The following is a 25507-nucleotide window of genomic DNA, read 5'->3' as shown; positions in this document are numbered from 1 at the left end:
ACAGATACAGCCTCTCTGCTCGTCCTCTGCTGGCTGAGGAGGAGGAGAGGTTCCAGGCAAATCTGGCTCTCAGGCCCCCTCTGTGAGCAAAGAGTGAAACAGCACCTTGCAGACCAAGGCTGTTCTCCGTGGTCTGGGAGGACCTGAGCTCTTGTTTGGGATGATGAGAGCACCTGGGAGGGGCAGGTGTGGTGGGGCGGTCACAGCTGGGCCTCCATAAGCATCTGACAATGATGTGGCCATCAAGAGAAAGAAGGCCTGGCCACATCTAGGCCACCTGCCCCCGAATCCCTCTCATTTACTCATCAACCAGCCAGAAGGGTTTCAGCCTGGGATGGAGCACAGGTTACAGAGGGGGGGGGGGGGGATCTCAAAACGTTGTTTGAATTAGGTGGTTGAAGGACTGTAGGGAAGGCAGGCTGGTTTCTCAACCATTTTCAGAAAATGCCCCTGGTTCTTTTTCCAAGGCCAGTGAAATGAGAATATAGAGGTAATGACATGTCTTCGGGGGCTGTGTCTATTCCACAGTGATCGGATGGGGTGCCCTCTGGGGTGGAGAGGGCCACCAGGGAGAGAAGAGACAGTGCTGTGGCAAAAGGCAGATGCTTTCAGTGGCTCTTCGCTTCCCAAGCGGGCAGGGCCCACTCCTCCACATGACTCAGCAGGCAAAGAGCCAGGGAGCACAATAGTTTAGGGGCCCATGAAAATAATTTTTTTAATCAGAAGAAAAAAATGAACTTTCGGGTTGAAGAAAATGTTTTAACATGTAATATTAATATATTTGTCTTTATGCCAATACAGTCATAAAATATTATGAAATATATATATATATATATATATATATATATATATATATATATTCCCCCCACGTTGGAAGGGATTCAGGGAAGCAAAGCTCTCTGGTGCCCAGGATGGTTTAACTGGGTCCTGCAAACCAAAACTGGGCCTCTCGCCATAGGGGTGCTGGCCCTGCTCACGCCTTTGGTCCACAAGGGGAGGAAACCTCCCAGTCCTGCTCTTTGTGGCTCCCTCACCAATTTCCCTTCTACCCTTTGCAAACAGAGCTCAGAAGAAACAAAGAATGCGTAGATCTTGGCACCAGCTTCTCTTTCTCAGCCATCTGTATGTAAGTCCCTGGCCTCCCTTTTGTGTTGCTCTCTGCCCTGAGCGTTTCCAGACTTTTGAAAGCTTTACGCAGGAAGAGAAAACTAGAATCAACCAGTTGACTGACCTTCTCTTCCCAAAATACCCTCTACCTCTGTCACTCAATGACGCGGAAGGGTGTTGGGGTTCCCAGCCATGGGAGAGAGTGGGAATCAGATGAGGTCTTTGAGGGAGGCGTGCGGAGCCCAGAGAGCGGAGGGGCTCAATGCGCATCTCTCCTCCCTACGGTAAGAGGTTGGCACTGCTGCCCCCCGGTGGGTTTCGGAGACGCTGGGCGCCCGCGGCCGCGCAGATGATGTGTTTTGCAGGGCTCGTTCCCGGCCTGGCTCGGGGCCGCCACCGCCGCCCCCCTCCCCCCCTCGCGCGCAGGCTGCTCTCCAGTCGCCGCCACTGGGTAGCGCTCGGCCCCCCTCTCCTCCGCGTCGCCGCCTCCGCCTCCGCCGCGCTCGTCCCCGGCTCACGCTGCCCCCGCAGCTTCGGCTCGGCGCAGGCAGAAGCGGTTCCCCGGACACTGAGCCCGGGAAACGGAGGACGGCCGGCTCGGCGAGCGGCGGCGGCGGCCGAGGCAGCCGAGGCTGCCGAGGCGCTGGGGCAGGCGCGGCAGCTGCTACTCCCCAAGCCGGGGAGGTTGGCGAGCGCCGGGCATCTCAGGAGGCGCCGCGCCCCCGGAGCCAGAGCTGCCCGCCGGGCTCTCCGTGCGTCTCGCCGAGACCTCCGGCCAGGGCGCGGCGGAGGGCAGAACTGCCAGTCTCCATCCTCTGGGAAGCAGAAGGCTCCGTGCCCGGGCGCCGGTAACAACCCGGTTCACCAAGCCCATCAGCCGTCCCCGCCGCCCCGGAGCCGGCGCGGACATGGGCGCGCAGGGTTGCGCGCCGGGCCGTGGGACCCGCAAAGTTTGCTAGCCGGCTGGGTGCGGAGCCGAGGGCGCGCCGGGGCCCAGCGCCCCCAGGAAGGACCAAGAGTCCCCGGATTGGGCGCCAGGGCGGTGGAGCCGACAGGGGTGGCTCGGCCCCGTCAGATGCCACTTGTAAAGTTAGAGAGAAGAAAACTTCAGCTCCAGGGAGATTCGGACCGCGATGCAAACCGCGCCCCCCGAAACCCGCGCCCCTAAAAGGACCCCCGCACCGGCGCCTGCCGCCGGGCTTGGCTCCCGCCCGGCCCCCGGAGCCCAGCGCCTGCAGCTGCGGTGACTGCGTCCGCCTGGACGACCCAACCAGGGGACGGGAAGGGGGCGGGGGGCGGGCAACGTGGCCACTGGAGGAAGTTTCCTGAAGTTGTCCTTTTATTCCGGAGGCCGGCCAGCGACCCGGCCGATTCGGAGAGGCCTCCCTGCCCGGGAGACGAAGTCGGAGTTGGGGTGCTAAAGGAGGAAGGTTCCCTGAGTCCGAGAGCGCGGGCTTTCTTTTTCTTTGCTTGCCCGTCGCCTTCCCGGCGCGTTGCGGGGATCGAACTTGGACAGAAGAGGACGAGGAAGCGTGGGGGATCCAGAACTGCCCCTCCCCCTGAACATATATTGCCCCGGGCCAGAACCGCGTAGACAGACTCCCGGGACGAAGCTGCAGGGTACCAGATCCCATTAGGATTATAAAACAGTACGGAGGACCCCCTAACACACCCACACCATGTGGGGGCTGCTGATCTGGACTCTGCTGGCCCTGCACTGGCTCCCCCAGGCCAGAGCCCAAGGTAGGAGGGCCACCCCGGTGTGGGGTTGGGAGAGGGCTGAGAAAGGGGCAGGGAGGACAGGGCTAGGAGGGGGGCGGGAGCCTGCTGGCCTCACGGTGGCCTCCTGGATTCCAGGCTTAGCCTGTGCAGAGAGCTCTCTTAAGGGAGCCCTTACTCGAGTTTTGGGGGCTCTCTTTGAGGTGTGGGGTAGTCTTTCTGAGACTTGTGGCTTCAGAATGAGGGGAGGTACGGGTTCATGCGGGGAGACCTTGCCCGAGAAGGCTAAGAAGAACCTAACATAGGTGGAGGGGTCGCTCATCCCCCAACCCTGTGGGTACCTCACTGGGCCCACAAGAGAGGGGCGCGCCATTCCATGCCGGACTCAGAGTCCCGCTCTACCGAGCTCCTCAGGCCGGGCACCTGGTTCCCCACTCAGTGTCCGTGGAGAAGAGCAAGGCCCTGCCGGGCAGGAGGTGGCCGCCGGGGAGCGAGGGTATGGGGCGGGAGGTCGGCGGGATGGAGCCCGGGTCCGGTGCTGAGTGCCGGTTGGTAGCCCGGAGAGGGCGATTGCCCGGCCTGGCCGCGAACGGAGCCCGCGCATGAATGTCTAGCCGGCCGCTGGGGCTGGGGGCGCTTCGCGGTGCTGCCCCGGACACAGCAGGGGGTGGTGCACAAGGAGGGTTTAAGCCTCCCTCCCACACCATTCCCCAGACACACACAGCTCCTGCCTTTGCCTTCAGCTCCACTGGCCGCTCAGTTGTCTCGGCAGCCGCTGCTCTGACCTGTAGCTGCCTGGAGCAGCCTGGCGGTGGAGAAGGGCTGGTGGATTTGGCGGTGAGAGTGTTAGGAAGGATGAAGAGGTGTGATCCGCACTGCCCACCTCCAGAGGGCAGATGCCCAAAAATGTCCCCTGAGCCCCCTAGCAGGTACTAGAAGGGGAGGGCGGCTGCACTGGCGCTTCTTTGCTTTTGGGGTTCGAAGACCCAGACAGCAGTGCCAGCGGTGACCGAGCGGCGCCTGCTGGGGGCGAAGGGAGACAAGCCTGGACTGAGCTCCAGCACTTGCCGGGCTTGGCTTTCCCTCTTCAGGCTTGGAAGGGGCCTCCCCCCCCCCCAAGGCTGCTCACCTGCAAAAGCTACAATCTCGAAAGGGATCCCACCTGCCTCTGGGGTTGCTGAGCAGGATGGGGGGACCCCAGTGTGCCCAGAGTTAGCAGGCCAGAGAGCCAAGATCAAAGAGATGAAAATAATCAGCTCCACAGGATTGAGGGGAGGATTTTACAAGGTAATTTATGTTAAAGCACTTAGAAATTTTGTTAATGGGCCCTGTAAATGTAAGGTAATAAAAGTTATTATTATATTTATGATCTTCGTAAAATCTTCCAGCAGACAGGACCTCAGAGGTAGTCTATTCTAGGAGCCATTTAACAGATGGGAAAACTGAGGTCAGGGAGCATTAAGTTGACCAAGGCTGCTGGGTGATCTGGGGAGGGGGGGGAGGGCAGAGTCAGGACTGGAACCAGGACCATCCGCAGCTGGGGCGGGCTTGTTGGGTCCCAGAGGGACTGTGACGTGGCCAGAAAAGATGGGAAAAGATTGTAAAGATGGGAAAAGATTGTAGTTTGCCAAGGGCCACCTCACAGATTTGCTCTGACATGCCCATGCAGTCAACCAGCCGAAAGCCTGGAGACAAGCAGGACTCAGAACGGTGTCAGCTTCTGACTGGACACCTCTAACTTAATTAATACACAGACTCCAGCAACGGCATGATTTCCCTGGGCAGGTGGCTCACTTGTTCCTGTCCCTTTCCAGGCCCAGGCCCCAGCCCATAGGACTCCTCAGGACACGGAAAGCTCCTTTTGAGTCATCAGGTCTCTTTCATGCCCCACCTCCACACCTCTGCCTCCACCTAAGGTCAAGATTCCACCCGTCCCACTGGAGTTAAGGCCAGGCCACCTCCTGTCCCTGTGCTTCCTTCAGGAAGGACTTGCCCTGTCAGAAGCAGTGAAGGTCTCTTTGATTGATTTACTCCCTCTCTGGCTTCTCTTGTTTGCTGCCTTTTTTAGAGTGGCTGCCCGGGTCCCCTGCTGCTCCATTTGTGTTCTCTGGTCTGAGAGAGTGTTTTCATGCCTCCATTGAGTACTCTCCATCCATTTGTCTCCTAGGCGGCAAACCATGCAGGGGATTGTGGGAACGTGGTCTCTGCCCAGGCTTGGTGGCAGTGGTGTGTGTGTGTGTGTGTGTGTGTGTGTGTATGTGTGTGTGTGTGTGTGTTGGGGAGGGGAGGGGAAGGGAAGGGAGGGACAGGGACAGGCAAAGGGCTGGGGGGCGCACTTTATCGGCTTTGGGGTTAGAGAGTGGAATCTCTCCTTAAGTTTGAGGTCGTATCATTAACGTTTGGGGTGGTTGAGGCCACCAGCAGCACCGTTTGCCACTTCTGAGCCCATGAGCCCTGTTCTCCAGTCATGACGCAGAATGAGAAACCAAACAGCGTTCCTCCCTTGGGACAGATCTCCTATTGGCCACTGCTGGATTTTATCTGAACTTAGCCTGGTTTTTTTTCCAGGTACTGGACCCGGGCAACATTATCTGCTTGTACCTAGCCACCATTTGACTATTTTCCCTTCAGGTGGATGCCACACAATTCACACTTATTTCAGTATTTAGTGAATGATGTTGTAGAAAAAGCAGAGACGCTATGAGGATTTGAGGTATTGGGGCCAGGAGGGGGGTGGGAGTGGGGAGGAGAGCAGCTAGTGCTGGGCACATAAATGTTGGTAAGAAAGGGTCATTATTATTATCATCTTTACACTATAAGCCAGGATCCGTGGGGGGTGGTTCCCAGCCACTCACCAAATAGGCCTTGAATGCCGTTTCCTCAGCCGAGACCCTTTCTTTACTTCCGTCTGTGGCTCCATTACTGTGTCGCAAGTGCCCACCCAGTCATCTTGGGCCACACCCCAGGTGCTCTGATTGGAGGCATCTAGGGGAGCCTAGACGTCGTCTGCATTGTAACGAGTGCCCACAGGAGTGTCCATGTGCTTTGGAGCATGGTTACTGCTGCTGGACCTCCTGAGGGGGTTAGGAGGAGAGGAGTAGCAGCCCAGCCAGCTGGTCTAGAAGGTTCTTTCAGGAGAACAGTGTCTAGAGGAGGGACAGGAGTGGGTGTGAGCTGAGCGAGCCAGCCAGTGAAATCCCTGAGTGAGGATTGGGAAGCCCGGCCTGAAGGCTCCAAAGGGGAAAGTTTAGTGCTGGGAGCTAATCACAATAAAAGCCAAACAGCACGCGAGGGAGCAGGATGAAAGTTTAATTACATGGTATGGCTAAGCTGTAATTATTAATTACTGACAGCAAAAAATAACTTATTGATCAGGGTCTTTCGCTAATTACCACAAGGCCAAGTGTCATGGCTTGCCTGCGACTTAGCTGGTACATGTCAAAAGCCCCACACGAGTGGGTCAGGGGTGTTCCTGCTCCCTGTACCCCCTTCTCCCAGCGCCCGAGAGGCGGCTCTCCGCCCCACACCCCTCTCTCCCTCGCCCTGCGTGCGCCCCTTGGCTTCAGCGGGGGAATTCTGGGACATTCTGGCTATGGTTAGATGAGCGACACAGTTTGGTGCTTCCGTTCCCTGCAGACCTCCCCTGCCTGGGTTAAACGGACTCAGGACCCCCACCTGGAGTCCGAATCACACTGGCAGCCTGACTCCTGCCTCAGAAGCCCTCTCTTTCAGGCATTTGTTCGGCAAATATTTATCGACCGCCTCTCCCCGTGTCCTCTCCTGGAAGGCCAGAGTGGGGGCAGGAACCTTGTTCCATCGGGGAAAAGGCGGCTGGGAAAGAGGCCAAATCCTTTACAGCAGCTCTCTGTTTAAACAGGGCCTGAACAGCCGACTTTAAAATGATGTGTTAAACTGTATTGGTATGCATTTGACTTTGTACCACAGGACACCGTTGGGCTGTGAGCTCGCTGGTAAGGGAGTATGACTCTGTTCTCCGTCCTCAGGACTAACATGAATCAGTGCATTTGACTTGAGAGAAACAGGAAAAGTCATCTAGTGCTGTCCTCTGCTCACAGGCATGGGACAAGTAGTCACCTGATGCCCGCTCGGATGCTCCTGGTGATGGAGGGAGTACTAACTTATAAAACAAGCTGGTTGTTAGACAGTTGACTCTGGGTTGATGAAGAAGTTGGCCTCCCTGTGTCTGGTTATCCCAGGATCTGGCTCCAGTTGAAGGAGTCCCCTGATGGGCGGGCACCTCCCTCCCCATCCTTCTGACTCCTGGAACCTTGCTCCCTGTTTCTTTGACTCCTGGGCCCTCCAGGAGTCAGGAGACTGAACTGGAATTGATGTTGGGTGTTAGTGTGTTGCCTGCGGGATTTCCAGCCCGGCTCCCCCTGGAGCACATTGCTGCAGTCAGCCCAGGAGCTGCCTAATGTGGAGGGAATTAGTCATCATAATTTGGGCCTTGGGATGCCAATAGCAACAAATGGGCCAGCAGCGGCTGCTGGCAGCGCCCCACGGCCTGCAATGGAAAGTAAAACAAGCTGGTTGCTGAGACATCCTGGTTGCTCCTTGTCTTCCCAGCGCTGATGGAGAAGGCAGGGCCAGTGAGTGGTGCTGGGCGGGGGGCAGACCTGGGGGGAGGGACGGGGGCTAAACAGCTTGGCTCATCAGACTCCCCAGGCCAGGTGTCTGGGCCGCAAAGCCCCTTTGGGCCTGGGAGCCGTTTGAGGCCCTGCTCCTTCAGGTCCTGGGGGTGCCAACATGGCACATGGCTCCTAGTCTAGGTTCTGGCCCCTTAGAATCCTGCATCCACCATGGAGTGCCTGAGCTGAAACTGTTTTTCGTCTGTAAAATGAGGAAAACGGTTAAAAATAAGTGTATCTACCTCATAAGATTTTTTTTTTTACATCAAATGAGATTATTTCAATCCCTTTTAAAATGCTCTTCATGAATGTTAAGTGCTTAGTATGTGTTGGCCACAAGGTATGAAGGTATCATAATCCACACGCCCTCCGTCCCCACAATCTAAGCCCATCTTCCCTTACTCTATGCCCAGCACTGACCACCGTTTGCCCCTAGAATTTATCATTCCAGATCTGGCCTCCCTGGAACCTGAAGTTCCTGCCAACCCTGTGGCAGGAGCACGCCCACTTACCTCAGGTGTCTGCAAGGCCCACCCCTCACTTCCTCCAGGCCCTATCCGCCCCTGACACCCCTAACACCCCTCACACCGTATCACCAGTATGCACCCTTGCCCTGTTTTACCTTCTCGTAGCACTCAGCCCCATGGGACAGGTGCTGACCTGGTTACTTGTTTATTGTTGGTCACTAGTAGGGGCAGGGACTTAATTTGGTTCATTGCTGTATCCACGTCACTAGGGCAGTGCCTGGTACAGAGAAGGAGCTCGACAAATATTAGTGAATGAATGAAGAATGAGTGAGTAGATGGGTGAATGAAGGAACACTTAAAAAGACACAAACCCTTTGTCATCTGGCCTCTGCCTACTTCTCTAGCCCCCTCTGGCCGCCACTCACCCTCAGGGGTTTGTCTGCATATCACCCCCCCCCCCCCCCCCCCGCCGTGGAGCCCTCACTGTGCCTCAGAGCCACACACTGGAGGACAAGAGTGCTGCCCTCCAGAGGTTCCAGCCGAGGCTTACAGAGCACGCAGTAGTACTGCCTCGAGCCCAGAGCACCTGCTCAGACTTCTCACCCCATTCCCAGCTGTTCCCACCTCTGGACCCATAGGTGACACTGACTCCAGCAGCCTGGCCTCTGCGCTGGGTGGCCCCCAGGTTCTTGCTGAGTCCCTACCAGCTAAGCTCCACCTGTGTGATGGGTACGAAATTGGGAAGGCAGGTAGGGGACTTGGGGGGTAATACCCATCCATGCAGGTAAGTACCATTTGATATCCATAAGAGAGAGAAGAGGACTTGTATTAACAATCAAATACTGTATCCTGTATCACTCCTCCTTACAGCCAGTTGGCTAGAGCTGATCATGTGATCCCGCCCACTAGTAAGGGAGCTGGAAAGTGTAGGCTTCTGTTGGCTGGAAAAGAGACCAGCATCTCCGTGGGCCATGGGGATGTCTAGTGTAAGGGGCCATCCCTAAAGCATCCCCAGGTTACCCCCAGGCTGTGCTATTACTTCCCTGCTTTGGGGTTTTGTTTTGTTTTTTTTATAAATAAATTTTTATTTTAATGATATCAATAAATCAGTGTACATATATTCAAAGAAAACATGTCCAGGTTATCTTGTCATTCATTTCTGTTGCATACCCATCACCCAAAGTCAGATTGTCCTCCGTCACCTTCTATCTAGTTTTCTTTGTGCCCCTCCCCCTCCCCCTCCCCCTCTCCCTTCTTCCCTCTGGGTTTTATTTCTTAAGCTGTTGAGAAGTGGCATGTAGAATAGTTGGTCCCTAGGGGTTGGGCCAACCTGGATTCAAGCTCTGCTACTTTGTGTTACTCTGTGCCATTTTGGGTTCAGTCACTTCTACTGTTGGCTACTGTTTCCTTGTCTGAATCCCAGGAGAAGTCACTGAGATTGCAGGAGCAAAGCACTCAGACCAGAACGGACATATCTAAGCACTTAATAAGCTAATTTAATTATATTGGTGCTTCTCTGTTGGCCTCTCCAAATGGTCTTAAGATAGGAAGTCAGGTTGCATTTAGCTTTCAGACCTCCCCCTCTAGTACCTTGACTCTGTATGTCACCCACAGCTTCTTGCCCCACTTTCTTTTGGTTTGTCCCCAATTTAGACTGATTTGGTCTTTTCTCCCCATCCTGGGGATCCACAGAGGGGCATGAACTCCCATTTGGTGTTCACTATGTGTCAGACAGTGTGAGGTACCTTATAACCATTACCTGTCTCCTTCCTCCCTTGATGCCAACATGTAGGTAAACTGAGGTTCAGAGTGGTAACTGCCCAAGGCCTCACAGCCAGGGAGTCAGAAGTTCAGGATGTGAACCCAGGGCTCTATGGCCCCAACACCTGTCATCTTTCCTCCCAGGGTTTCGGGATGCCCTTTGCCTCCTCGCACCCTCCACTGACGTCTTCCCAGGAGAGGTGTTCAGGCAGCGGTGCTGTTAGAAGACCGGGGCTGGTCCAGGGAAGGCAGCAGAATGTGGCAATAACCCTGGAATTCTGGATCCTCCTGGCTTTTGTCTCCACTTGGGTTGTGTCCTCACTGGGCCTTAGGTTGGCCGAATTCAAGAGGCCAAGACAGGGCCCCCCTCTCCCTCTGCTCCTCCCCTTCTTTCCTTGTGTCCTCCCTGGGGTTGGAGTGGCCTAGAGATGTTTGGGAGTCTCTTTAAGGTCACTTGAGGCATTCATGATTGGCTTACCAGTGTCTGAGCCACACAGAAGTCTTCTAAACTGAAGGAGACATAGAGAAAAGCGATAAAATTCTGAAACCATAAAGGAAGCTATCAGTGACCCAGAGGGGTTCTGAAAATTTGACGATGTGATAATCCTAAGGGGAGGAAATATTGTTTTCCATAACTCAGTCAATTCAGGGAATTCGGCTTCTGGGATGGATGCAGGTGACTCTCAAGGGCCTGCTAGAGCCAGAACTCTGGGCTGTCACCCCAGGGCACCTCTGTGGAGGGGCAAATGTGCAAATGAGGCAGGCAGTTGTCTTGCTCAGAATCTGAATAATGGTCAGAAATATGGCTGGGTACCTGGACACGCGAATGGATTGTCACCACTAAGTGTGAGTCAGTTGAGTCTGGTACAGATGTCCCGTTTCCTGCTTCAAACAATGAGAGCCAATCCAAAATGTGCCATCAAAGGGCCCTGGTGGGACAGCACAGCCTTCTTAGGAGCCTGAAACAGTGATGACTTCCCAGGTTCAAATTCTACTTGTCATTCACTGCTTGGGTTACCTTGAGCCAGTCTGTGTCTCGGTTTCTTCATCTGTAAAATGGGGATTGTAGTAGTCCTACCTCGCTGGGATGTGATAGGGTTTAATAAGATATGCGAAGCATTTAGGACAGCACTCCATATAGTGTAAACACTGAACAAGTGTTCATCATTGTCAGTATTGTCCTCTTGGTGTCTGAGAAACAGGGCCAGCTTTGCCATTTGACATGTGCCCTGTCTTCAGGTGCCTCTGTTCCCTTTATCTGTCATACACCTGCCAGTGACATCCAACTTCCACTATTAGAGACTTATTTACTTGGTTAAAACATTATCTGCCTCTAGCTTAAAATGTAAACATGCCACAGAGCACCCACATATGAAGCTATTATCCACTCTCCCGGCCCTAAGGTGAATGTTTTTACAGGAGCCTTTCATAAAACCTCAAATTTCTGTGGATATCTTTCACAGACATCTCATTTTCTCTTCACCCCAACTTATGAAGCAGTTTGCCCACCAAGTATTAACATTATTAACCTCATTAGCATTGAAGTTCAGAAAGATTAAGTAACTGGCTAAGATCACTTTACATTTAAGAGACAGTGAATGCAGGTCAGCTGCTTCTCGGACCTTTGCTTTTGATCAAGGCATTCACCTTCAGGCCCTGGCCAGTCATTCAGTGGATACAGTATTGGCCCAGCATATGGACACCTGGGTTCAATCCCTGGTCAAGGAATACATGAAAAGTGACTGTCTGCTTCTCTCTCATCCCTCTCTCCCTTCTCTCCTTCTCTCTCTTCCCCTCCCACAGCCAGTGACTCGATTGGTTCAAATTTGGCCCTGGGTGCTAAGGATGGCTTCATTGGAGCACGTTAGCCTTGGGTGCTAAAAATAGCTTGGTTCTCAAGCATCAGCTCCAGATGGGGTTGCCCATGGATCCACAGTCAGGGTGCATGTGGGAGTCTCCCTCACTATCTCCCCTCTTCTCACCTAAAAAAGAAAAAAAAATCCACCTTCAGGAATGGCTCACTATGTTGTCTTGGGACTTAGGAGCTGTCTTGTTTGACCAGAGACTTTTCCCTACCATGGACAGGAGCAGGACTAGGGCACAGGGTACAGCCCAGTGGCCTCTCCTCTAAGGGAACTCCAAGCCCTTTTTAGGGGCCCCATCTCCTCTCCCTTCACCCCCCTACTGATGGGCTTTTCACCCTGGCTGCTTCTGTACTGCTATGGTATCATCATCAAGTCCTGCCCAACCAGGCCATATGCATGGATGCAGTTCCACTTCCCCCTCCCCCCCGCCTAGCTGTGTACCCTGCTCAGCTGCCCTCACCACCTGGGAAGCCATTAGCACCCTTCCCTGTTCTCTCCCATTGTTCCCCCACAAGGCCCAGCAGCCGCAAACATCCTCCTGAATGGCTTCAAGCTGTCAGGACACCGATGGTCTGGACGTCTCATTTGGCACTTTGGCCTTGTTGATTCTGAATCATCTTTTAATGTCGGTGTGACTGATTTCTTTAATTATAAACTCCCTGAGTTTAGATAATAACCCTTCATCAACACGGATGGGGGTATTAGACAGAAATTATGTTTCCCATTAATGAACTTAACCCTTTAAAGAAGGTTCTTACAGGGGTAATAGTAACGTCAGAGAGAAAGTGAACAGGCTCATGATGCCATGGGGACCTCAGAGACCAAACACCCCTTTGGGCCCCGGGTCCTCACTGGGAAAAGGTGAGGCATGAATACAGCATTTCCGAGCTCTCCCGCCATGGACTCCAGGGATGGAGGAGGCGGCCACGTGTCCCGATGGATCTGGCCTCGCAGCCCGAAGCTGCTCGCTATCCATACCGCAGTTTCCTTTCTAATATTTTAATTTTTAAATACATGAAATTTCTCATTCCACCCTATAGTCCATCAGGTGGAATTCTATCGGAATTCTATTTTAACATGCAAAGGCTATTTTAAAGCCAGTCGATGCTGCTAGGAGATGTGGTACTGCTGCCCGAAGGCTTCCTGGACGCCCAGGGTTATATGTCAAAACTCGGTTTGGAAAGACTTGAATGAGATGATCTCTTTGGTCATATCATTTGTAAGATTCTAAGATATTTCAGCTGTTTTATTTTAATTTTTCTATAATCTTTGTATACGTACCTACCTCCTAAAGCAGTTGTGTCCTCAACATAATCGACCCTGGGCCACCATAACCATCACCACGACTGGTCTGTGGCAGTGCCTTCAAGGGTGCTGGGTCTGCGGCTGAGGCTGTCGTCCCTTCCCTGGGAGACCCTGCTGCTGAGGTGGTTGGTGTTTTCTGGGTCCTCCCTTAGCTTCAGCCAGTCTGCTCCATTCCGTTCAGGAGCTTGTCCCTGGACCAGGAGAGGTGCTTGACCGGGCAAGCCATTCAGGACAGCAGCACACCGTGGCAGTCATGACTGAGGAAGAGCTGGGGGCAGGGCCCTGGGTGAGGCTGGAAGACTCTCCTGGTAGGAGGCAGTTGGCCCCGTGATAACTATGTCCGCTGCGAGGGGCCTTTTCCATGCACGTGTGTCTGCCTTCCCGGAGAGTCAGGTTTCCAGAAGGCCGTCCTCTGGCCATGCAGGGCCTTTGCTTTCCTACAGCAGCTCCAGCGGCCCAGCGGCTCCACGCCCCGTGCCTTGCCCGTGCAGCACTAACTAGAATTCAGGTGTCCCCAAACTACGGCCCGCGGGCTGCAATGCGGCCCCCTGAGACCATTTATCCAGCCCCCACTGCATTTCTGGAAGGGGCACCTCTTTCATTGGTGGTCAGTGAGAGGAGCACTGTATTTGGCAGCCCTCCAGTGGTCTGAAGGACAGTGAACTGGCCCCCTGTGTAAAAAGTTTGGAGACCCTAGAATTGTTCTAGGTCATCGGTTTCAGCCACCCCTCCCGACCCCTCTCGAGGCTGTTGGGCCTGCAGAAGCGGACTCCCGGGCTCCGTGGGGTGGCCAGCTTTCCCCAGCACTGCTGACCTCTCTCCCTGCCCCGACTCAGGGACTCAGTGCCTGGTCGGAGGGAGTGCTGCTGACCGTGCCCACCGCTGACCTCTCTCCCTGCCCCGACTCAGGGACTCAGTGCCTGGTCGGAAGGAGTGCTGCTGACCGTGCCCACCGCTGACCTCTCTCCCTGCCCCGACTCAGGGACTCAGTGCCTGGTCAGAAGGAGTGCTGCTGACCATGCCCACCGCTGACCTCTCTCCCTGCCCCGACTCAGGGACTCAGTGCCTGGTCGGAAGGAGTGCTGCTGACCGTGCCCACCGCTGACCGCTCTCCCTGCCCCGACTCAGGGACTCAGCGGCTGGTCGGAGGGAGTGCTGCTGACCGTGCCCAGCACTCCTGCCTCCTTGCTCAGTCAACCTTGAAGACGACTCCCCATGGGCAGCCTGCACGTTGGCTCTGCCCAGCTCTGGCTGGCTCAGCCGAGTGGCCATGATCTCCCCGGGTGGAGCCCCTGCTCCCAGCCCTGGCAGAGTGAGTGCAGGCAGGGGGTGGACTGGCGGACAGGCCATCGGGGGCCCGGAGTGGCTTAGGAGGTCCGAGGGGAGTCCGGTATTAACTCTGTCCCAGCTCATTATCGGGCTGTGCCTCACTGGGTGAAAAAGCCTTGTCGTCGGGACAGTAATAAATACGCCGCTGTCAGTGTTGATGTGATTACACTAATGAAGAGAAATCAGCCTGGCGAGAGCAGCCGCTTCTGGCTATGGCTCCAGATGGCTGGAGAGCTCTGTCCCCTGCCTATTCTCCCTGCCCCAGGAAGACGGGTCTGTCTGCATGTCCAAGTGCCAAAGGAGGTGCTGGCACCTAAGCCTTGGTGGATGGAGAACCTAGAAGGTGTGGAAACCTCCAGGAAGAAGGAGTGTTGTTCGGCCCCGGGGTGCGAGGGAGGGTGTGAGGAGCGACCCCGCCGCCTGGGCCTTGGGCAGAGGCCACTGGACCAGCTGGTGGGCCGCTGTGCTTTTGATGGTTCAGCTCTCTCTCGGAGCCCTGGTCGAGAGCTGCCTTAGAAAGGCGTGGGGAGAAACACAGGCCCATTGTCTGCGGCTCCTGCCTGCCAGCTCGCGCCACCTCACCAGCAATGTTAGGACGTATTGTCTGTCCAGGAACTTGAAATGTCCAGCCCAGGGTGCATGGAGTAGGCCTTGAACTCCAGAGGCCTTGTGCCTCTGCTGTGGGAAGAGTTCAAGGGGCCTTGGATCCTCTGAGCCGTGCTGAGAGTTCAGGCTAGCAGGGACATGCCTCCGAGATGCTGCTGTATGGGGGAGAGGGTGCCCCATCATAGTGGCAGGGCTTCTGGGGAGCGGGGAAGGCTGAATGAGGGGTGCCCTTGCATCAGGGGCCTCGGACACGTTCTTGGAACCTAGGTGGCACCTGCCTCCTATTGATGGTGGTGAGAGGGTGGCCAGAGCGGTGGGGCTCAGTCCTGAGTCGGCATGGGATCCCCTGGAGGTTTGCTGGAATGCAGATTCCCAGGCCTTGCGCCCAGAGTTTCTGATGTGGCCCGTTGGGGTGGGGCCTAGGAATGTGCATTTCTAACAAGTCCCCAGGTGACGCTGCTGCTGCTCACTGTCCGGGGGACCACACTTTGCAAGGACGAGTCAGGATGCACGGCAGTGGCTGTGCCACTTTGGCTCCCAGGGCCTCTGACTGCTTCTCCACAGAGGACTGTGGGGAAGCTGGATTAAGACAGCAACAAAATTCCTGCGTGGCCTTGCACGTGGAGGTGCAGGGCCTCTGCTTGTCTCTTTCTTCTTTCCTCTGCACCAGAAGTTCTTGCTCCCAATGCCCTTCCTTAAAAGCAAACGGAATTCCAGCCCGGAGGCCTTCTTCCTGGGGGATGAAGGGCAGGAGTGAAGTAATCACTGGCTTCAGCAGCTTTTGCTAGAACCTCCAAAGCCGCCCTAATGTGTCGGTGGAGGACAAAAGCCGCAAACCTCTACTCGCTCCTTAAGCGTTCTCTAAGCACCTACTGTGTGCCAAGGATGATGCCTGGGACCCAGCCAGGACGCAGGCAGATCCCTGCTCTCCAATTGCTTGCTGTCAAGTAAGGGCATCAAGCTTGCGGTCGGTAATGATACAGGACAGAGTGAAAGTTGCTAAGAAAAGGTGGGAACCAAGTAATGGGGTGTGCAGAGCAGTGACCTGATAATGTGCCCCAGAGGAGACTTCACAGTGAAGTGACCTTGAAGCTGAGGTCTCATAGGATGGCGGAGCCCTGTCTTCCTTGGGGAACACTAGGGGCTTGGCTTTTGTTTTGGCATAATAATAAACTACACATGTTTAAAGAGTACAGCTTGATCATTTTTGACATGTGTGTCATACCTACAGTTATCATCAAAATCAAGTAACATATCTGTCACCACTAAAAACTTCCTTGTGCCCTTGGTAATCCTGCTCTGCCTGGTAGAGGTACTTTTCTTTTTCATTATTTTCTTTTCTTTTTATATGGACAGCCAATGGTCCCAGCTTTGTTTTTAAGAAAATTTCCTTTCACCACTGAATTACTCCTGCACCTTTGTTGGAAATCAGTTGTTCGTATAAGTGGGGATCTATTTCTGGACACTAATCGGCTTCATTTATCTGTCCTTATACCAGTAGTATTGGACACTGTTACTGTGTCCAGTCTGTTACTGTGTCATTTATCTGTCCTTATACCAGTAGTATTGGACGCTGTCTTGGTTACTGTTGCTTCATGACGAGTCTTGAAACTGTGTAGTGATAGTTCTCTCTGTCTTTGGTCTTTCTCAGAGTGGTGTGGGCTCTTTTAGGTCCTGTACGTTTCCCTGTGGGTTTAAGAATCAGCTTGTCTGCCTTCAGAATCAGTTTACATTTCGGTGTAAATTTTAGAATCACAGTTTTTCAAAAATTCCTGCTGGGATTTCCGATTGGGGTTGCTTTGATAATATAGATAAAAATGAGCATTCACATGTTGTCCACATTGAGGCTTCCGGCCCATTCTTTTGTTCTTTGGTTTCACTTAGCAATGTGTCATGGATTTCAAAGTACAGGTTTTGTACATTGCTTGTCAGATTTGGCCCTCAATATTTCATATGTTTGATACAATTGTAAATGTTGTTTTTTTATTTCAAGTCCCAGTTGTTTGTCTCCAGGATACAGTAATATGGTTGATTTTGACATGTTGATCTTACACCTTGAGACTTGGCTAAACTCGATGATTAAGTCTAGGAACTTTTTTGTAGACTTCATCGGATTTTCTGCATTGGCGAGCAGGTTATCTCCAAACCCAAGCACTTTTAACTTCTTTTCCAACCTGGATCCCATTTTTCTTTCTCGGCCTGCACCACAGATGAGGACTTCGGAGGGCCTTTGCTTTCATCCTCTCTGTTGCCAAGCAGCGGTTATGGGTAGCAAATTAGCACCTGAGTGGCTGCTAACCCAGGCATGGCCAACATACGGCCCGCGGGCCAGATCCGGCCTGCGGAATGAGTTTATGCGGCCCGCGATTAAATTTTTAATATTCTCCGCTACTTTAAAATCTCAGCTACTCAGAAGTGGAAGCGTCTTTGATTATTGGAAATCGAGACATTTAAGAAGATAGTGATACGTGGAAAAGAATTCTGCGTGTGACTAATCTAGGGTTAACTTCCAATAATTGGTTGAATGGATTTGCGATACTTCTTTATTTTTTGAAAAAAACCTATTATAAAGATTTACAACTTTTGTACTCATCTGTACTCGATATGAAGTGTTTGACGTATAGCAGCAATATGAAACCCACATTCTTTTAGGCGGAGTTTGCCAGTGCACACCCAAGGTCAAACAATTCATTATTTTTGTGGTCAAGTGTGCTGAATCAAGTGGCACTGTAGCATAGACAGTAGCTGCAGTTGATATTTCGTCCGGCCCGTGAAAAAAGTTTTTGTTCTAATCTGGCCCGGGGGCAGAAACTGTTGGCCACGCCTGTGCTAACCACTGAGGTCAGACGGCGCTTGGCCACTTTCTTGAGTGGCTTGCTGAGACGTGGCCCCACCCTCAGGGTGCTTACAGTCAGGGACATGTGCTCCCCTTCTCCCCTTGGCATCGACCAGCCTATAGAAGGTGGCCGGCTTCAGGTGGGGAGTGGCACACAGAGGCACAGTGACTCTGCCTTCTGACCACACGTGTGATGAGCACATGTGTTTGCGGCTTGTGGTCTTCCCTGTGCCCCTCCTCTGGCCCCGGGTCTTGGAGCCTCCTGTGGGGGCAGTTGAAGGCCTAAAACTCTAGGGGAACTCAGAAGACTGCTGAAGTCAGGTGGGGACTTCACACCTCACACAGATGTGGACGTTTTGGTTTTGACCTTAGCTGGCCTCTGCCGGGACTGTGATTCCTCATGACCCTCTTTCTCAGCTCCACTCGAGCAATGGGGAGGGTCGCATCGGCTGAACTGGGAGGTGGAAGGCCTGCAGAACAGCTGGGGCCTGAGCCAGAGGAGCAGAGGGGGTCCCGGGGGTCTAGGTGCAGACAGGTTGGCCATGGAGCAGCCAAGGCCATTGCCAGGGGAGGGAGGGCGCATCAAGACCCAGCTACTGGGCTGTGGATTGGGAAAGCGGGCCCTCCTTTCACCTTTCTACCCGTACGTCCCAGGATCTCTCTGGGTTTGATATCTTATTGCAGGGTTGGGAGGCAGGGAGGCAGGAGTGACGAGCCTTGGGCGGCCCTGCAGCACCACAAAGGGCGGCTGCCATCATGCCCTTCACTCTTCTGCTCTCTCACCAGTCTCCGGTCGCTGATTTACAGGTGAAGCCCTCTGCCCCGCCGCCCACCCTGCATCCTCTGCTACCCCTACTCTTAGCACCAGACACACCAGGCCCGTGAGTGGGGCTGGGGAGCCTCCAGCTCCTCCCTGAACAGTTAGTTTTGGAGTCACCAGAAGTCAGGGCGTGATAAGGAGAGCTTCCATTGATGGAGCCTATGCCGTAGCCAGACACTGTTCTAAATGTTTTATGTTGGTTGCCTGGTCCTCTCAGCAGAGGTCCTGTGAGGAAACACGCTTTCCTCATTCTGTGGGCTTGGACACAGAGGCCCAGATAGAGGGGGCAACTTACCCAAAGTCTCCTAGCTTATAAAGGATGGCCTCAGGAATAGACCCAGGCTGTGGGCTCTGGAGCCTCAGTTCTCAATCACTGGACTGTGCCGGAAGGCCTAGTGCCTACCCACGAGTCTGCTCTGCTTCTCTGCTTCCCTTTAAACTGCTGATGAGCAAAATAGCCCAGCCCTGTTTCCTTGGCTGCTGAGATCTTGGCTTTGCTCTGCCACTGATAAGCTAAATGACCTTGGCAAATTCTCTTAGCTTTTTTGAGTCTCAGTTTCCTCATCTGTTAAGTGTGGATATAAAACAAACAAGCCTCCCTTACACTCATGGAGCTGATGGGAGGATCGTCTGATAGGATACTGCTGAATACACAGAACAGACGTAGCACAGAGCCTGACACGGGATATTGCTGTGTAACTCAGAGCCCTCTCCCACCCACTGTTCACCGTGCTCCTGATCTGTCTGCCTAGGACTCGGCCAGCCTGTCGCAGCCTCTGCCCATGACTGTGTTTAGCTCCCAGGAGCACCATCTCCTGGGGACCCCAAGTTCCTGCCCTATCCATCTCCCTGTGATCTCCATGCCTGTTTCTACATAGACCATAGCACTCAAGAGCACCCTAGAACTCAGTTCACAGAGAAGGAGGTGTTGCTGAAAAAGATGCGGTCTCGCAGGTACAATCACCGTCATTATCATTCCCTATTTGATTGACCCTAAGAGCCCTGGTAAGACACATTATTTTATGTGCCCCTAAGAAAGAAAACAAAGACTGCTATTTCATCTACAACAAGATGTATTCCAACTCTGGAGATGTAAGATGCATTTGCAATCCATGCGATTGGGTAATAGCCACTCTTTATGTACCGGGCTCCATTCCGAGGGCCCTGTGTGTGTTAGCACATCCAACCCACACAGCAGCCCCCGTGAGCATGACCACCATCTTGACCACACATCAGGCAAGTGGAGTTGATTCAAACAATGTGAGTTGCTTATATGGGTCCCAGGAAGGCCAAAATGGAGAAGGGGCTGTAGATTTAAGAGGCCACCACAATAGACTGGACACTGTTCCCAGCACAGTGGTTCCAAACTCAAGCGGGAATCCATAATGCTTGTGAGACCCACCAGACCACTCTGCCTTCACTTATTACTGTCTCCCTAGAACGTGCCGGGGCTGACAAATCCCGCTCCCTGCCCTGCCTCGGGCCCCGCATTCCTTCCTCTGCTCTGCCTGATGCCAGCACCTGTCTCCTGGGGACAGTGGCCCCAGAGGAATGAATGCCTGGCTTTGGTTCCTCCTCTCTGAGCTGGCACTTCCAGGCCAGGCCAGAGCTTCTGAACCAACTGCACTTGGCTCTCCTGTCCCTCTTTAGCCAATTCCAAAAGCCAAGCAGAGGGCCCGGCTCCAATTACAGTGAGACCCGGGACAGGCTGGCACAGCTGAGCGCCCTGCATCTGCCCAGCCCTGGGCTTCGGGTGGTGTTGGGTGGTAGTTTCCTTGGAGAGGCGCAGGCCCTGAAGACAGCTGGCCACTCTGGTCTCCTCCCCAGCCCTGGCAAACCCATTAGTGTGTTGCCACAGAGGAGGTATCCACTTGGATGTCAACTTCCTGGCCCCCAGGAGGTCTTCCCTTAGGCCTCCCCTCTCTGATGTTTCCATTCGCATTCCAGTCCTTTAGCCTCCAGGCTGTGTGGCGGTGCAGGCTTGCACTGGCCTGCCCGTCAGACACTCTCCTGTCTAGCTCAGCGCTGCTCAGTTACCACATTAGGAACAGCTCTGAAATAGGGTCCAGCCCCAGCACCATCTCTGAGCCACTGGCAGGAACAGTGACATAATTTACAGGGCCCACTGCAAAATGAAAACACAGGCCTTCTGTTAACAAAACATCAAGAATTCCAAGATGATGACAGCCGAGCTTTAAACCGGGGGGGGGGGGGGGGGGCTCTTCCAAGCACAGGACCCCTGAGACTACACAGGCCCCTCACACAGGAGGCTGGTCCTGCCCACTGGTGAGACCCTCCAGAGATTCCCCTCCGCTCTCCTGGGCTCAGTTTCCTGATCTGTCAGTCAGAGCATCCAGGATCCAGAATCCTCTTTTCCCACTTCTGTCTCCCTGGGCCCCACTTCCTCTCCCTGGACTAACAAGGCAAGGGACTCTCTTGCCTCAGGCCCTGGGGTAAGACAAGGTGGGGCAGAGTGGTGAGCAAGCATGGAAACTTCTCCAGGAAGTTCACTGTTTTTTGTCCAGGAGGTCATCTCGATCATTCTGCGCAGGACGGTGGGGCTGAGGAATCTGGAATTCGGCCCCAGGTCTCGGGTGCCTGCTTGTCTGGTCCTGTCTGGTATGTGCTGCCTCTGTCTCCCTATCCCATGAGCAGCTGTGTACAAAAGCCAGTCTTCTGAGCCCGAGCGCACTGCAGCCACACTCCTGGCCCTGCTGCTTGCTGGCTGTAGGACCTCGGCTAGCTACTCAAGCTCTCCCATGCTTGGTGACACCATCTGTAAAATGGGGCAGTAATACATATTGCTCAGAAAAGGTCAGTCCTCCTATATCCAGTGTCCTTTTTTCTGTGGACTGGCTGACTCTTTGCCGGAGATCAGGGAAATCCTTCTGCCACACGGAGTAGACTCTCCTACCACAGTCTGCAGTGGCATGGAGTGTCTGGCACATAGTAGGTGCTCGGTAAATACTGGATACTATCAACAATATTACCACTATCTCCAGCAGAGGGGACAGGGAGGGCACAACAGGTCCGAGCTATCCCACCTAGTCCTGGAAAAACAACCCAGAGGAGGGAGGCCCTGCTTTGTTAATGGTCTGTCTGCGGTGCTGACTTTGATATGGGAAGAACATGAAAAGGAAACATCCATTAAATAAACAAAACCAAAAATTCCCTAGGGTTAAGCATAAGAGAACTTTTCTGGGAAATGATCACTTATTTAAGGGCAGTTCTCTACCAGAGTGGATTCACTAAACATCAGGGAAGGCAGAGCCGCCCAGGCAGACCCACAGGCCAGGTCTGGGATGCAGAGTGAATCGGTGTCCAAGTGGAGGTGGCCTGCAGTAGAGCTGCAGTAGAGTGGTCTGAGTCCCAGGGGGTTAAACGAGATCTGTGATGTCTTCTCTGCCTGTCCCTGCCTCTGCAGAGCAGAGAGGGTGCTGAGCTGGGGGAAGGTACAGCCTTACTTCCCCAGTCCCTCCTCACTCTCAAGCTCTGTGGGTCGGAGGGGGAGGAGGAGGCCTCTGTCCTCCTTACTCCCCTCCCATCTCCCCCCTCCAGTTTGGGCTCTGGGCAAAGTTCTGGGATACCCATTCCTCTACTCCAGGGGTCCCCAAACTTTTACACAGGGGGCCAGTTCACTGTCCCTCAGACCGCTGGAAGGCCAGACTATAAAAAAAAAAAACTATGAACAAATCCCTATGCACACTGCACATGTCTTATTTTAAAGTAAAAAACAACAACAACAACAAAAAAAAACAAACCGGGAACAAATACAATATTTAAAATAAAGAACAAGTAAAGTTAAATCAACAAACTGACCAGTATTTCAATGGGAACTGTGGGCCTGCTTTTGGCTAATGAGATGTTCAATGTCCAGTTCCATATTTGTCACTGCTAGCCGTAACAAGTGATATGATGCGCTTCCAGAGCCTTGACGTGTGCGTCCCGCATCACCGGAAGTAGTACTATACGTGAGCATCGCCAAGCTTTGCGGCGCCACCACATACAGTGCTCCTCTCACTGACCACCAATGAAAGAGGTGCCCCTTCTGGAAGTGCGGCAGGGGTCGGATAAATGGCCTCAGGGGGCTGCAGTTTGGGGACCCCTGTTCTACTCAACCAACTGATGGGGCCTCCAGCACCTTACAGAACAGTGGAGAACTGAGATCATGGATAGGAGCTAGGATCCTGGGGCCAGTCTGTCTCTGTGTTCTGGGCAGGCAAACTAACTTACCCGAGCCTCAGTCTCCCTATCTGTAACTTGGGGGTGATCGTACTCGCTTCGTGAGGTTGTTGTGAGGATTAAACAAGTTATTTCTAACGCTCTTAGAAGAGTTTCTGTCATCTAGTTACACTACATAAGTATTTGTTAAATAAGTCATCATTTGTTATGATTTGTTAAGAAATAAATCATTTGTTTGTAAACTAAATGACATAGGAAGCAATCATCAGGGAGGAAGAGATGCTGTGCCCCTGGGGATGTCAGGAAGGACTGCGGGTGATGGGACATTTGGATTGGGAACGTGAAGGTGCTTAGGGATTGGAAGTAGGTGCCAGCTCAGGAAGAGCATTCCAGGCAGACGGCACTGCCAGAGCACAGGCCTGAGGGTGGGACCGTTACCAAGTACTGGATGAAGGAGGCAGAGGGCTGGGTCCCTGCTGCCTCTCCTGGGAATGACAAGGAAGAGGCCAGATGGTCCATGCCCTTGAAGCCCAAGCTGAGGACTTTGGAGTTCAGGTCCCCAAAAGCTGAAAGCTAGAACCAGCCCCAGCCCTGCCAGAGTGGTGCCCGTGCCGCATGGCTCTTGGGCTGTCCTAGATTGGAGAGAGGCCCTGAAGAAGCTGCTCGCCCTGTGGTGGAGCTGCTTGAGGAGTGGCGAAGCATGGGAGAAGGACCACCTCTCCTTCGTGTGTCCGAGTGTCTTTACCAGTCCTTTCAGCCCAGGTGATGTGATGGGAAAGTTTCTCTCTCAGCCCCTGTGACAGTGCTCCCTGCCTCACTCTACTCAAGGGAAGAGGAGGAAAAAAGACCAAGAACTATTGCTCCCCTCCCAAATCTAAGACGACATGTCCCAGCCACACAAACAACCCCAGTTTCTGTAATCCAAAGGGTGAGTCTGCGGGTCAACAGAGAAACACAGAGGAAGCAGAGGCCTCTGCCATCTGCCTTGAGGAATCAGCCGAAATATGGACATAGAGACAATGGGGGCATCAGGGATGGTCCTGGCTCCCCTTTGCAGTGTGTTGCTGACTTTGGGGCAACCCAGGGATAAAAGATTCTTTTCCTCCTATAATCGACCTCTCTGTTCAACAGAGAGAAAGGTACTTAGAGCCCACAGCTGAGCAGGGAAAAGCCTGCTGGGGTTTGGAAGTTTGCAGCACCACATCCTCATCCCCTGAGCTGTATAGGGTGTGGCAAGGAGATGGCCAGCTCAGAGGACACACGGCTTGATTCCGGGGCTGGGGCAGGCCCTCCTCATTGTGCTATTGAATAGTGGCTGAGAATGGGATACAAAATCCTTTGTCCCCTTTGTCTTTGGTTTTCAGAAGTTTACTATGATATATCCGGGCCTGGTTTTATTTTATTTGTATTTATCCTGCCTGGGGTGTTCACTGACCCTTTTGAATCTGTGCATCAGTGTCTTTCACCAATTGGGGACAATGTCAGACGTTATTTCTTTAAATATTTTTTCAGCCTGATTTTTCTCTTTCTTCTCCTTCTGGGACATCATCAACACCTAGGCTCCATGTGCTGATTCAGGACCCTGAAGCTCTATTGAGTTTTTTCAATCCTTTTTCTCTGTTTTTCAGATTGAGTCATTTCTATAGGTATATCTTTAAATTTACTGTTGATTCCATTTATTCTGTTGTTGAACCCATCCAGTGAATTTTTAAATTTTATATAGTTTATTTTTCAGTCCTAAAATTTCCATATGGTTTTATATATTGTCTAGCTCTCTTAAGGATTTACTATCTTTTCATTCATTAGAAGCATATTGTCATTATCTCATTGAGAATGGTTATAATAGCTACTTTAAAATCAATGCCACCTAACTGCAACATCTAGTCATTTCTGGGTCAGTCTCCATTGATTGTCTTTTATCAGTGAGAATGGGTCATATTTTTCTGGTTCTTTGTATGTAGAGTAATTTTGGAATGTATACCAGGTATTGTGGTTGTTATGTTACAGAGAATCTGGATTTTGTCAGAGTGTTGATTTTATTTTTATTTTTGTGGAAATTAACTTAGTTGACTTAAACTTCAGACTCCCTTGGAGCAGAATCTCAAATCTCAGTTTGGTTCTTCTATCCTCAACTGGGTTACTCACAGTCTGCCCTGGGCATGCCTGGTTCAAGGGTCAGCCAGAGATCTGGGCAGACTCTATATGCAGAATTAGGGGTTCCTCCCTTTGGCTCTCTTTTTCCCAAGATCCACCCCTCATTTCCCAGTGGCTCTGGTTACACTATATTCTATAGTTCTTCAGGCCAGAAAGACTGAGTTTTGTATTAGATATTTGGGGGGGGGAGTGAAGTTAATATGACATAAAATTAATCATTTACAGTGAACAATTTAGTGGCATATAGTACATTGACAGTGTTGTGCAATCATCACCTCTACCTAGTTTCAAAACATTTTTATCACCACAAAACCAAACCCCATACCCATAAGCAGTTGCTCCCCATTTTCTCTCAGCCCCCGGCAGCAACCAATGGGCACTTATATTAATGGAATGATACAATCCGGGCCCTTTTGTGTCTGGCCTCTTTCACTGGACATCATATTTCTGAGGTCCATCCATGTTGTGGCATGTATCAGTACTTCGTTCCTTTTCGTGACTGGATAATAGTACACTGTGTATATATACTGTGATTTGCTCACTGTTGGGCAGATAAAATGTATTATGCTCACTTTGTTAAAAATAGGTGCTGCCCACGTGAGGCCATTGCCCAGGTGATATTAATGTGTGTTGAGAATTGTTGTAGCCTGAGGCTTGGTTTTGGGATTAAGCCTGTCCCACCCTTTTTGGTGTGAGGTGGTACAATC

The 25507-nt window shown here is 52.7% G+C and overlaps 1 protein-coding gene across 1 annotated transcript in view; it reads left to right on the top strand.

Annotated features, from left to right (window-relative positions):
• Positions 1 to 1782: 1782 nt before the first annotated feature.
• The window catches only part of SDK2 (sidekick cell adhesion molecule 2), a 275265-nt gene continuing 251540 nt past the window's right edge, over positions 1783 to 25507 (top strand). The window contains exon 1 of the mRNA XM_066386782.1: positions 1783 to 2850. Within this exon, the coding sequence (XP_066242879.1) occupies positions 2787 to 2850 (64 nt within the window). The 5' untranslated portion in view covers positions 1783 to 2786. The remainder of the gene's footprint in view (positions 2851 to 25507) is intronic.

The sequence above is a fragment of the Saccopteryx leptura genome, chromosome 5 (assembly GCF_036850995.1).
Source record: "Saccopteryx leptura isolate mSacLep1 chromosome 5, mSacLep1_pri_phased_curated, whole genome shotgun sequence".
Classification (NCBI taxonomy): domain Eukaryota; kingdom Metazoa; phylum Chordata; class Mammalia; order Chiroptera; family Emballonuridae; genus Saccopteryx; species Saccopteryx leptura.
This window is presented reverse-complemented; position numbering and strand designations above follow the sequence as displayed.